This window comes from Chiloscyllium punctatum, chromosome 1 (assembly GCF_047496795.1).
Source record: "Chiloscyllium punctatum isolate Juve2018m chromosome 1, sChiPun1.3, whole genome shotgun sequence".
Lineage (NCBI taxonomy): Eukaryota > Metazoa > Chordata > Chondrichthyes > Orectolobiformes > Hemiscylliidae > Chiloscyllium > Chiloscyllium punctatum.
Window position 1 is genome coordinate 154248346 of NC_092739.1, and position 14875 is coordinate 154263220.

Here is a 14875-nt window from a genome sequence, read left to right on the forward strand (position 1 = left end):
AGCATCCAAGTACCACTAATCCAGTATAAACTCCAATATAACAGGCAAATCTACCAAATACAGTTCCAATCTACACAATACTCATCAGAAAATCTATCCATACCCAGAAGCAAAATAGTGAACCTTCTCTGGACTCCCTCCAATGCCAGTCTATTTGCTTTAGGGGAATAAGTAGCTCAGAGTTTTGGGATTTCAAGTCAACTGGGTCAACTAGTGGAGTGTTTACCCTATGCTGCATGTGAAGTCACAGACATGGCAAATGTCCTAGACAAACATCTTCACAAAGTGTCATGGCTGCACAAGCTTGAGCTCTGAACTTAAGCAGCAGCTAGAATACCAGGAGTGTTACATGGATAACATACATAGAGGTCACACCACAGATGAGAACAGTACAAGTTTGGTGGCGGGGGAGGGAAATCATGTATCACTACCAGACAAGTAGTGCAGGAGGCTCCTGAGGTAAAAACAATGACTGCAGATGCTGGAAAGCAAATACTGGATTAGTGGTGCTGGAAGAGCACAGCAGTTCAGGCAGCATCCAATGAGCAGCGAAATCGACGTTTCGGGCAAAAGCCCTTAATCAGGAATAAAGGCAGTGAGCCTGAAGCGTGGAGAGATAAGCTAGAGGAGGATGGGGGTGGGGAGAGAGTAGCATAGAGTACAATGGGTGAGTGGGGGAGGAGATGAAGGTGATAGGTCAAGGAGGAGAGGGTGGAGTGGATAGGTGGAAAAGAAGATAGGCAGGTAGGACAAGTCCGGGCAAGTCAAGGGGACAGTTACTGAGCTGGAAGTTTAGAACTAGGGTGAGGTGGAGTTTAGAACAGTGAAGGATGACCTTTTAAATATGTAATACTTTTAGGGGGCCTAACAGGGTAGATGTGGCAAGGTTGTTTCTTGTGGGAGAGTCTAGGGCCATAGGGCATAGTCTAAGTAAGTGATTACCCTTTTGAAACTGACATTTGTTTTCTGAGAATAATGAATCTGTGAAATTCTTTCCAGCAGAGGTTTGTTGAGACTGGATACTAAATTACAGTGGTGCTGGAAAAACACAGCAGTTCAGGCAGCATCCGAGGAGCAGGAAAATCGACATTTCGGGCAAAAGCAATTCATCAGGAATAGAGGGCTGTCTGTTGAGACTGGGTCATAAATTACATTCACAGCTGGGATGAACAGAATTTTACTTAATAACGGAATCAAGAGTTGTGGGGGAAAAGACAGGAAAGTGCAGTTTTCAGTGCTTCCCAAAAATAATGAATCTAAATGTTTGATTAGACTGATAAGAATTCCTACAGTATGGACACAGGCCCTTCAGCCCAACAGGTTCCACACTGACCCTTTAATTTCCCTTTTGTATCCTTTCATAGGATATAGATATGCACAGAGAGTGCGCATTTAATTCCCCAAGAAACTATCCATTTCAGAGGCAATTAAGAGTCACATTTAAGGCAAATTAAACCTTCCCTAAATAGATATCTGTCAACGAGATGGCTTTTTGATAATCAATGTTAAATTCATGATTGCTAATTAATTAAACTAGCTTTATGTTCTAACTTTATGTCCTGCAAATCCAATCAATAAAATATGTGGCTTCTGCGACTCTCTTTTTTTATTTTCTCTCCTTTTTTTTTCTCTCTCTCTCTCTCTCTCTCTCACACACACATTGAGAATGTATCCCCTCCATTCTGCGTTTTCACTAACTTAGATGAAAAGGGTCCCTGCACTGTCCAATATGTTATGGCAGTGTTGGAGGATTGGGGGGCCTCAAGGCCATAATAATTGGCCACTCGATGCTTTAGTACATCTGAGGGTTGGTGATCACACTAGCCTGTCCTCCTTGGATGCTGCCTGAACTGCTGTGCTCTTCCAGCACCACTAATCCAGAATCTGGTTTCCAGCATCTGCAGTCATTGTTTTTACCTCGTCCTTTTTCTACTCCTTGAGTATTAATCTGAATTAGGAGTGGGTGGAAAGGCGATGGGTTCGAATCCCACCCCACCTGTATCTGGTGGTGGCAGAAATGGTGTCTCGTGGAGTGAGGGGAGTAGTGTGGCACATAGGTCAGATGGGGTGTCAGTAATATTGCTTTGTACTATGCCTGTGCCAGAGAACCCCTTTTCTATGGAAATTTGGATTAGAATTTTAAGACATTTAACCCCTTGTGTCCATGCTGGAACAATCCAAAATTAATTTCACTGCCTTGTTTTTTTTTCTTGCTCTGCTTCAGATTTGCATGTTTTTTCTTTCCTTGAAGAATTTATTAGTCTTTACTTCAGTCATCCTTTCTGCCATAATGTTTTGTGCTTGAGCAGTAAGTGACAAGAAATTCTAATTGTGAGTTCTGACAGAACAATCAGCTGAAGCTCTCATTTTCTCTTCACAGATGCTGCCTGTGTTTAGTTTCTCTTTCTTGAGATTCTTATACATTTGATGCAATTACAATGCACCAACTTCTGTGAACAGCTAAAATTTATTAAGCAAGTACAAGTTTTGGAGGATCACTTAACACTCTCTGAGCAATGCTTGCAAAGCGTGTCAAGAGAAGCTCCCTGAACAAGGGAGCCAGTTCTTCCTTTATACAAAATCTCACATCACCAGTCAGTAATGCTCACAAGACAAACCCCCTCCCCTCCCCCACAGTCACATACCACTCAAAACACTGTGCAATGACCTGATTATATTGCTTCTGGAGATAATGTACCTCATCCCTTAATGGCAAGATCTGGTGTAAATCATATTTTCTGACTGCAAAGAGTTGTCAGAATTTTAACTGCAATGATATTATTGATTCTGAATAGAAGATGACAATGCAGATTTTTTTTATTGTACCTGCACGACAGAGAAACACACCTCCCTATCCCCAGGCCATCCAATTTCTTGAAGGTCAGCGGAACAAATTGACCCCTTAACACCTCAGCTGACCTGCTGAGTATATCTATCTTTTTTTTGGGGTCTTCCACCATTCAAGATTTGAATGTGTGTGTGTGTGATTTTTTTTTTTACAAGCCACCTCCTTTCAGATAATAACTTTATTTGCATCTCCTCACTCATCCTTTAAAAAATTCATCACTTTACACTTCTCGCGTTAAATTACATTGTATGTGTTTGACTGTTTGTTTGATCATTCGCTCATTCACATCATTAGTTTTGCCATTATTGTTTACTATAGTTCTATGCTTGCTGGTTAGCATATTTGAAAATTAGTTCTTCTATATTCCATTCTATATTATTAATACATATTAATCAAAGCAGTCCTCCCCATATTACAGTGCATTTCTGACATGAAATTGTTGACATGTTTACCTCATTTCTAACTTATTACTTTTCTTTTGCAGGTATTGATAGCAGATATAATGAGGGATGCAGAGAATTGGCAAACTATCTACTCTTTGACCTATATAATCTGACAAACATTGATTCTGATGTGACTGACTTGCCAGAAGAAGTGCTTGATGGTAACTACATAGTCTTTAACCTAATTTCACAGAGCAAATGACTGAACAACTGACCACTTGAGGCATCTTGTTTTGCATTTTTGATGTGTATTTTTCTGAATATTATGATTGGGATGAGATGGTTGGAGCCACATGTCCTTAATTTGGGATACTTTGCATTTTGTTTACTCGAGTTGGTATTTGGTTACTCGTTCTGAATGAAAACTGAAGAAGTGCTAGGTTTTCCACATAAAAAAACTTGAGCATCTTCTGTTTAAGATTTCTGTTGAGGAGTGGGTTTTTGGAATTGTGTTGTGGCTCCTGAGAACCCTTCTAGCATCATTACAGGCAACTGACAGGAACTTCATGGGTTTGATGGGCTAAATTTAAATCCTGGTCCCAAAACTGAGCAGTTTTTATCTAATCTAACAAAAATATAGGACGATTTGATAGTGCTCGGGGAAAAGCAATTTCTTAGCAACTCTCACAGTTTCTGTCTCTCTGCCTTTTGTGTAGTATTACATTCACAGATTTTATTGTTGATTGCTGGTATATCAGTGTTGCACACCAATTTGGATTTAGTGGCACCAATTTTGGTAGATAATAGTAAGGTGGCTTTGCACTCTGCATTCTGTGCTTTGTCAGTTGAATTGTTGGGGTTAGTATCTGGCTCACCCTCTTGGATGGTGAAAGAGCCTGCAGTGGAAAGAAGAAAAAAACTGAAAGGTCATATGCTGTTGTAGACAGTTACGTTTTCATGCAGCCATTTGAAGGAAGAAGCCAAATCTAAGGGTGACATTAGGATCTGAAGATGTTTTGTCACTTGAAACACAGACACAGGAATGTGTTAATCTCGGCTTTGTGCTGTTGGTAGAGAGGCAGAAGTGAAAACTGCCCTGAATCAGCACCAAACTCTAGGCCTGGAAGGTTGGTATCTAAAATTCTGTAAGCCATGACATGTTTGAATGTGTGCTGGGCTGGAGTTGGTTTTTATGGCATGAAGCACATGAAACTTAATTGCCTGTTTTTTTTTCTCTGCCTCCTTTTTTTTTATAGGCTGGTTAGCCTAATATCAGTGTTGTGGAAAAATACTGGCGTTATTTATTAAGGATGTAATAACTGAGCATTTGTTAAGTAGTGACAGAATCTGTTCAAGTCAGCATGGATTCACTGAAGGGAAATCATGCTTGACAAATCTTCTGGAATTCTTTTGAGGATGTGACCAGTAGTGTGAGAAAGATGAATCAGTAGATGTCTATCTGGACTTTCAAACACTTTGCTGGCAAGGTTCCACATGAGATTAGTAAGGAACATTAAAGCTCATGATATTGGAGGTAATATATTGATGTGGATCAAGAACTGGTTGGTTGACAGGAAGCAGAGTTGGGATGAATGGGTAGGCTGTGATTATTGGGGTACTGCAGGGTTCAGTGCTGGGACCTTAGCTGTTCACAAAATACATTAACGATTTGAACAAAGGAATTGAATGCAATATCTCCAAATTAACAGACGACACAAAGCTAGGTGGCAGTGTATGCTTGTGAGGAGGATGCTAACAGGCTGTAGGGTGTTTTAACAGGTTGACTGAGGGCAAATAATTGGCAAATGCGGCATAATGTGGATAATGTGAGGTTATCCACTTTGGTCGCAAAAATGAATGAACAGATTATAATCTGAATGGTGGCAATTTAAGAAAAGGTGAAGTGCAACCGGATCTGGGTATCGTAGTAGAATGGTCATTGAAAGTTGACATGCAGGTGCAGCAGATGTTGAGCATAGCTTATGGCATACTGGCCTTCATAGCGATAGGAATTGAATATAAGACTAGGGATGTTTTGGTGCAGTATGGTGAGGCCATGCTTTGAATATTGTGTGCAGTTTTGGCCTTCCAGTGTGAGGAAGGACACTCTTGCCATCGAGGGAGTCAAAGAAAGGTTCACCAGGCTGATTGCCAAATTGTTAGACTGATATGAGGGAAGACTCCATCAGCAGGACCTATAGTTGCTGAAATTTAGAAGAAGGTTGGGGGGGGAAACCTCATCAGAACATTAAATTCCTGATGGGACTGGACAGGCTAGATGCAGGAAGAATATTCTTATTTTTGGAGAAGCCCAGAACTAAGCGTCACTGTCTAAGAATAATGGGTAAATCATTCAGCTTGAGATAAGGAAGAATGTTTTCACTCAGTTATGAGCTTGTACAATTGTGTACCAGTTCGTTCGATATATTTGAGAAGGAGCTGGACGTGGTCCTTGCAGCTAATGGGGACACAGGGTATGGAGAGAAAACAAGAGTGGGATACTGAAATTGCATGATCAACAATGATCATATTGAATGGTGGTACAGGCCTACTGTGCACCTGTTTTCCATGTTTTTATGTTATGTTATTATTGTTGGAGAAACTAAGATAGGAAATTGTTATGGGAATTGGGGTGTCAGATGAAAGGGAAAATTGAAGGCCTAAGTTTCTTTTAAGTCTATTCTTGAGATATGGCTGTCATTGGCACTGACAGCCTTGATTAGCTGTCTTCAGTTGCCCTCAAGGAAGTATGATGAGCTGCCACCTTTAATTACTGACATCCTGTGTTACTGAAAACTTTCTCGCTGCTCTATTAGACATGGAGCTACAGAATTATAACCCTTATGATGAAAGAATTATCTATTTCCAAACCAAACTCCAAAATTAGTATTCCTGTGCCTTCTCTCTTGTAGATGGTAAGGTGTGAGAGAGATTCTTGTTATTGCAGAGTATTCCTACAAGTACTGTACACGAAAACTATAATGCATCAAATGTAAAGATTGGATATTTGAGGTGATAGCTGGGCAGTTGACAAAGTGGACTATTTTGTCCTGGGCACAGTAGTATTGCTTGTGTTCTTGTGACTGACCCTAATCACTAAGATAAGTAGGCCGTATTTATCACCAAATTGTTGTGTGCCTTGTAAGTAGTGGAGAGGTCTTGGACAGTTAGTTGTCAGGGTACTCAGCCTGTGATCTGCTGTAGTACATGTGGCTTGTTCAGTTGAGCTTCTGGTTGTGGAAATCCCTTTGGTCATTATGGTGAAGGAATTAACATGAATGTTCTGATTCAAGTTATGGGGAGGTAATTGTTTGTTAGAACTATTGCCTGAGACTGTATTAGAAGTAATAATTCTATTTAGGATGCCAAGGTTGGATGTTGTCTGGGTCTTGCTGCATGTGGACCCAGATTTCTTTATTTGAGAAATTGTGAATGGAGCTGAATGCTTCACAGGCATCACTTGTGATTTTGTGATGAGGAAGATTCACAGAGTAACTAAGATGCTGAAGCCTGGGATGCTGCATTATCCTTTGTAGTTCCCATTCTTTTCTATCTTCAATAATGAAAATTGAAACATAAAATTAAATGTGATATTGGGCATTCTCTCTCTCTCTCTATCCTCCTGTTCCTGCCAGTAAAGTTAAGGTTCTATTTTGTGTAAATCTGGTCACTGTGTTCTTCAAGTTGATTTGACAAATTTCTCTGCTGTGATGTGACCTTAGATTCTTTTGAACTCTGAATGCAAAACAATTAGTTTGTAACAGAGTGTTTTAAAATTTTTCAAATATTTGTTCTCATTGTGTTTAATCAAGATTATTCCAGTGGAAATTAATCAAAAAACTCCTGGTCCAAATTTGATAAGAGTAAAATGGAATACTGCAGACATTGAAAATCCTGAAACAAACAAGGAGCATCTGGAAGAACTGGAGTTCTGAAGAAGTCATACCAGACTTGAAAAGTTAGCTCAATTTCTCTTTACAAATGTTGCCTGACCTGTTGAGTTTCTCCTGTATTCTCCTAGTTTGTCGACTGGAGTATCTAGCCATTCAGTAACTCCGATCGTTACTGTCTCTGCGCTGACATGTGGCTGTTTCCCGATCTAGTGTTTCTGTATCACAGGGTCACTTGCTGCTACCTGACATCCTGTGATGTCAACATCCATTGTTACGCTATTTGATAACTAATGTTGTAGTTACAATAGATGCTTCATATTATAACATAATTATCAATACTTGTTCAGGAATATAGGACCTGAGCATTGTTGAGAAGAGCTTTTGTCAAAGCTTTCATTTTGCATACTTAGCAAGAAATCATTTTCAGGGGAGAAACAATATGTATGCTGGAGAGATTTTTAATTAACCTATTCAGAAATGTTATTACAAACTTCTGGAACAAGTGTGACTTAAACCCAGGCTTCCTTGCTTAGAGGTAGGAACATTACTATTGCACAACAAGAGCCCCTTAGCCCTCACATTTATACTCCATGAGAAGAGTGCTGATTGAATAGTAAGGGGGCTCTGATTGGTAGAGAGCGTGCATTCTCCATGGCACTAACTAATGCTGATTGACAATAGACTGCCAACCTTTGCTTACATTTTTTTAAATTTAATCTAGTTTTCTCATCAACCTGTTCAGTGATGCTATTATACACTTTGGAAGGAGTTGGGACTTGAACCCGGCCGCCTGGCCCAGGGTAGGGCTTCTGTGGCTGCATCACAAGTGGGTCCTCGTTGTTTACATTTTAAAATCTGTAGGTTTACTGTAGTCAGGACATTGCCATCAGAAGTCAGCTGTTTGCTGCTTTATTGAGCTGTTGAGAAACAGGTTCAAACTGCACGCTCAACTACTAGACCTTTGCTTGACGACACTTTCCACATTCAACAACCAGATATATGAACAGATCAATGGAACACTTGGGGGGGCTCACCCATTTTGGCTCATAGCAGAAGCAGTGATTCAAAGACTGAAACAAACAGCCCTCCAACAAATCTGACCCAGACTCTGGATCAGATACATGGACAATATTTTTGTAATAGAACAGAGATTGAGAACATACACTGGATTATCAACACAGTGCTCACAGGGATCAAATTTATGATCTGCATTAGGACCCTGCTCAAAAGGGCTACAACACAGCAGCACTCCTGACCTGCGAAGAGAAGAAGACCTCTACAAAGTCTTTGCCGAAAACAGATATCCCTGTAGATGCCTAGTAAACAAACAACACTACGAGGGCATGCTACCACTTAACACGTTTACCTTCTGTTTAAAAAAAAGTCTCTGAACTGACGGCCAGATTTCTCTGACCACTCAGATTCCTGACAGCCATGCTCCGATGACAACTCACCAGACATAAAGACCCTATACCTATCATGTGCAAGACAAATGCAGTTTGCAAGGTTCCATGTAAAGTCTGCATAAAACACTACATCGGGAAAACAGGCAGGCAACTAGCAATCTGCATCCACGATCACCAGTTAGCCACTAAATGCCATGACCAGCTGTCTGAGTAGCCATACACCAATGACCAGGATCACATTCGACTGAGGTGTCACAAGGATCGTAGGACGAGCTAAACAGAAGACAGCCAGAGAATTTGTAGAAGTATAAGACTCCTCCATTGAGTCCATCAACAAACATACAGACCTCAACCCATATACCGGCCACGACAACGAACTATTAAAATTGGCAATCAGAAGTAACAGGAACGGAACCAAAAAAAAACCTGAAGAGACAGTACAGCAATGCTTCACAAGAGGTTCCAAAGTACTGAATATGTCACCTGGACATGGGACAAAACGTCTGCAAATCAACTTCTGAGCTTGGTGAACATATCCATTACTACGTAAATAGATGCAGTGAAATGTATGTTTTCTTTCTATCTGAAAAGCAGAGGGCCTTATTTATTAATATATGTAGCTTCCAGTACCTGCAATTCATAATCTACTTGTCAGCCAATCAGCACCGTTCTCTTATCTAGTATAAATGTTAGTTTTCTTTATTCAAATTAGTATTCTTGTCAATTGTCCTGATGAGTGAAAGGCGAAAGAGTAAAGAAAAATGTCCTTTTTTTTCAGAAATAAAAATTAACCTTGAGAAATATTAGAACAAGATTGATTTCTAGCGCTACACCATGCCAAGCTTTTATTTGTATTTCTACACCTAAAGTTCATTCAATCCCATGTCCTTGCAAGTGGTGGATTGCAAAATGGTTCTTCACTTTTGACAGTTGCTAAAAGTGAATGTCAGTTGATCATGGCCTATTTTGAGAGTTCCTAAATGAAATGCTGACAATATTACAAGTTGTTAATCTGTCCTTTCTCTTTCAGATGTAATTCTGCTAATCAAGCCAGAGAGTGTTCATCTGTACTGCAATCCTGTGAACTATAACTATCTTCTGCCTTATGTAGCATATTGGAGAAACCTACACTTGCACTGTTTGACAGAAAAAGAAGTAAGTCGTAAAGCTAAAGCAAAGTGAAGTATTGTGGGTGCTGGAAATCTGAAAGAAAACAAATTACCAAATAAAGTTTGGGGCCATCAGAGCTGAGAAAGCAGAGTTAATGTTTTAGGTCCAGAAAGTTCTGACGAAAGGTCACTGGGCCTGAAATATTAACTTTACTTTCTCTCCGCAGGTGCTACCAGACCTGCTGAGCTTATCCAGCAATGTCTGTTTTTGTTCAAGTTGTAAACTTGTTAGATACCAAAATATTTTAGTTAAGCAAGTATGTAAGGTTCATTTGTATTAAATGTTCTCATTTGGCAATTTTTGTGATTGATCTGAAAATCTAACTGGAGGAAGACAGATGTGACATTAAAATGTATTTTTCAAAGTCCAGAATATCTGTATAAAGAATCATACAAAATTTATAAGCTTGCTGCTTACACGTGATGGCGACCGTTCTCCCTTGCTGTTGTCTTAATTTGGGTCATCGCATTTAACTTACTGCATTGCACCACCCTGTTTTTTGCCCTTGTTGATAAGTGGTAATGGGAAAGAATGTGACTAGAGCAGCTGAATGGGGACAGTAACAAATGTACCACCTATGTAAAGATTGGAGCGAGAAGGTTTTAGAAGAAAATTAAGTCGTGGAGATAAGTCTGGGTTGCGGAAGCCAGGTCAGAGTACATTTGTCCTCCTGTGGCAGAGTGATCGTGTCCCTACTCTGAGCTGGGAGGTCTGAGTTCAAGTTTCACCTGCTTGAGAGATGTGTTATCGTTACTCTGAACAAGTTGATTTAGAAATATATCTGCTTTGAGGAACTATTGGTAATATTGAGCTAAGTTCTGATATTTCTATTCAATAGTTCTGAGTATAATATTTCTGAAATCACTGATAAAATATATGGCTCAGATGAAAGAAAAATTCCAAATCTACTCAGCTGTTTTGAACACTTCAGATTTAAATTTTCTGTCCTTTTTTAACATTCTTTATTGGCTAGGTTTTTTGTTTTTGGGTTAGTTACTTGATTTTCCTGCAACAGTAGAACATGGTTTTTCATCAAAGGAACACAATAGTTCAGCTTTTATCAATATGCTCATAGATCACTCAGTTCCTGAGAAATTGAAGTAACCACAAAGTCATATGTTAGTTTAAGTTAGGATGGTCACTGGTCTGAGTTCCATCAACTTGTTCATGTAAACCACAATGTTTTTGTATTGTACAAGAGTTTATACATTGTAATTGATTGAGCTTAAACTTACTTCCTTAGTATGAAGATGAAGAAGCAGCAGAGGAATTCAAAATTACCAGTTTTGTGGATATGGTGCGAGATTGTTACCGCATTAGAGTTCCATATAGCTTTCAGGGTAAAGACCAAGTTTATTTTTTAATGTTATGAACATAGTTGAAAATTAGAAATAATTAAGCAAGCCATACAAGCATTTCTCTTTAGTCTATGCTATTACTCTTGATCTGTAAAGTCCTTTTCTTTTTCTATCCCCACGAAGTGAAATGCTTTGAGAAAACATGTTCAGGCTAGGAGTGTAAAATAGTTTGTTTAGGATTTAGCTTGTAGGTATTCCCTCTCTGTTATGTTAAAGTGAATGTTGTAAATCAGACCCACTTGGAATTCTGGACGAATTCTGATGAATGCTTGCAATACCTCAGTTCAGATTTTTAATTTGTTTTGAGCTTCACTTTCTTTTGAGGCAAGTGATAATCTTTAAATTTATGGTTTTGATGTTTTCACGAAGCAGTCAGATTGCTTTGTTACTGCTTCATATTTTAATGTATTGTTCCACCATCTTCATTGTTTGTTTGAGCATTTAAAATTGAACATAAGGACTGGAAGCCATGATAGGCAATTCACCCAATTGAAGCTGCTGCACCATTTGATTGTGGCTTATCTCATCTCTGCCTCAACATTTCTGCCCAGTTTCCTAAAACCCTTCATCCTATTGCTAATTAAAAGTCTGTTTATCTCCTCTTGAAATTTATTCAATGTTCCAGCATCTACTGCAGTCGGAAGTAGTGAATTCCACAGATTCATGATCCTTTTGAGAGTTATAATTTGTTCTCCTATCTGTTGTAAACCTGCTACTCCATCTAAGACTGACTGCTCATTCTAGAATACCCACAAGAGGAGGCATCCTCTCTACATCTGCTTTTGCATCTCATAACCATGGTTTACATTAAATTACTTGGACCAACTGTTGCTATCTGGATCACACAATTAGAAATGAGTTCTGTGACCTTTGGTTGATATAAAGGTGCACAAACCTGGCAGGTTTTTATTTTCATTTGCTGTTTTAGATTTGGTCACAGGTATTGAATTGCATGTAGTTGTTAGATATTTTAATGCTACTAATGAAAGAAGTTACTATATCTTTACTGCTTGGGTGTTAGCAAATCTGAAAGCATTTTTTCTTCTATTATTTGGTATGCATGCTAATTAAATTAATATTTCAATCTGTATTGCATTTGCTTCACTTAATGGATCTGTAATTCTGTCTTACGATCACCTTGTGCTAATTGTTATTCACCCATTACTATTTTTAGGCCATGTTCAGAAGTTTGATATGTTCATTGTTGAGAAGTGGCCCATTGTACAAGCATTTGCGCTGGAAGGAATTGGAGGAGGGGAATTTTTTACAATGAAACATGAGGTATTTAATTTTTATGTGGATATCATACAAAATTGTCTATATTAGTTAACTAATTCGAAAGACATTTTTGAGAAGCTTCTCCAAAGAGAGATAAGCAGTCAAAATTCATGAAAGTTTGACAAATGATTTGAAATGTTACACCTTAACTACGAACAATGGGCAGTGATAGATGAACATGTCCCACAATTCTGAGAAGTTAGTTTGAAATTTTTCAGGCATTTGAAACCATAATTGGATTGATTCTAAATGGGATTAATATGTTAGGCTAATCTTGAGCTCCTTCATTCTTGGTGTACATCTTCCACCCTGACCTCCAATTCACCTGCACCTCACCATCACTGTCTCACAGACATATACTACAAACCCACCAATTCCCACAGCTACCTATACAATACCTCCTCCCTCCCACCCTACCTCCTGTAAAAATGCCATCCCTTATTCCCAATTTCCCCGCCTCTGCTGCATTTACTCCCAGGATGACCAATTCCACCGCCTTCCATGATTGCAACTTCCCTTCCCATGTGGTTGACAATGCCCTCCACTGCATCTCCTCCACTTCACACACCATTTCCCTTGAATCCCACCCTTCCCAATGCAACAAGGACAGAACTCCCCTTGTCCTCACTTTCCACCCCACCAACCTCCGCATACATTGCACCATCCTCTGCCACTTCCACCACCACCACCAAACGGACCCCACCACCAGACATTTATTTCCTTCCCCATCCCAATCAGTGTTCTGAAAGACCATTCCCTCTGCGACTCCCCTGTTAGGTCCACAACCCCCTCCACCAGCCCACACCCCACTCTCGCACCTTTCCCTGCCACTGCAGGAAGTGCAAAACCTGTGCCCACACCACTCCTCTCCCCTCAGTCCAAGGCATCCTTCCGCATCCGTCAGAAATTTACCTTTAACTCTGCCAATGTCATCGACTGCATCCCTTGCACCTGGTATGAGCTCCTCTATATCGGGGAGACAGGATGCCTTCTCGTGGATTGTTTCAGAGAACATCTCTGGGACACCTGCACCCACCAACCCCACCGCCCCATGACTGAACACTTCTTCAACTCTCCCTCCCACTCTCCAGGACATGCAGGTCCTGGGCCTTCTCCACCGCCAAGCCATTACCACCCGACGTCAGGAGGAGGAAAACCTCCTATTCCGCCTTCCGACCCTGAAACCATTCGGGATAAATGTGAATTTCAGCAGTTTCCTTATTTCTCCTCCCTCCATATTATCCCAGTCCCCAGCCTCCAACTCGGCAATGCTCTCCAGACCCACCCATTGTTCCCCCTCTGACCTATCATCATCTCCCTCCTCTTCATCCACCTATCACTTTCCCAGCTACCTCCCGCCCCCACCCTACCTTCTCCCATTTATCTCTCAGACGTGACCCACAAGCCTTCTTCCTGATGAAGATCTTATGCCTGAAACATCCACTCTCCTGCTCCTCTGCTGCCTGACTTGCTGTGCTTTTCCACCACTACCCTCGGACTCTTTCATTCCTTCTTTTTTTCCTCTCTCTCTCTCTCTCTCTCTTTCTCTCTCTTTCTCTCTCTCTCTCTCTCTCTCTCTCTCTCTCTCTCTCTCTCTCTCTCTCTCTCTCTCTCTCTCTCTCTCTCTCACTCGCGCACACACACACACACACACACACACACACCTTTCTGTTTCAGCAAATGTCAGGGAATGTGCATTGGTAGGTAGCTTAGAGGAGCTGAATGTTATTTAAATGGGGAAAGATGGCAGAAAGGTTTAGCATAGAGGGATTTGGGAGTTCTGATGCATGAGTCACAAAAAGCTCGACCCAAGTTCAGTGGGTAATAGAGAAGGCAAATAGCCTTTATATTTTTAAGGGAATAGAGTTTAAAAATCTTAAAACTATACAAGGCTTTAGTCAGGCCATATGTGGAATTCTGAACAATTTTATGCAGTCCAGAGAGAACTCATAGATTAATTCCATGTATGGAGGGACTGTCTTGTGAGGAGAGGTTGAGTAGAATGGGCCTGTACTTGTTGGAATACAGAGGAATGAGAGGAAACCTCATAGAAATGCACAAAATTCTAAGAGAACGTGACAGATTAGATATGGAACGGTTATTTCCTCCGTAGGAGAGTAAAGGAACAGGGATATAATTTCGGAATAACTGGTCGTACTTTTAAATTGAGATGAAGAATTTATTCTTAGGGTAGTGAATCTGTGGAATTGACATAAACAGTACTGTTACATTGAATGAGACCATTGCTTTGTCCTTGTCTAGGTTTATGTTCCTGATGTCGTCTAGGAATTCCTGTGATCATAATATGAAGTATTTGGATCCACTGACAGCATCACACCCTTGAATATTATTAAAGCACAGTAGGTTAGGCAGTATCTGAGGAACAGGAGAATCGATGTTTTGGGCATAAGCCCTCCACTGATAAGATGTTTAAGTTTTTGTTGAAGTTCTTTTGCCAATTTGTGATGGAGTTCCTGAAAATTCAACAAGAGGTATGAATGGCGCTGTACTGAATGTAATCCATAAAATCGAGGTGGTG

General features: G+C 40.2%; 1 protein-coding gene across 4 annotated transcripts in view; it reads left to right on the top strand.

Annotated features, from left to right (window-relative positions):
* Window positions 1-14875, top strand: part of dnaaf9 (dynein axonemal assembly factor 9) — a 212406-nt gene that overhangs the window by 20544 nt on the left and 176987 nt on the right. For all 4 annotated transcript variants that reach the window (XM_072577236.1, XM_072577220.1, XM_072577228.1 and 1 more), the window contains exons 3-6: window positions 3333-3452; window positions 9561-9685; window positions 10944-11040; window positions 12233-12339. In XM_072577236.1, coding sequence (XP_072433337.1) covers window positions 3333-3452; window positions 9561-9685; window positions 10944-11040; window positions 12233-12339 — 449 coding nt within the window. The remainder of the gene's footprint in view (window positions 1-3332; window positions 3453-9560; window positions 9686-10943; window positions 11041-12232; window positions 12340-14875) is intronic.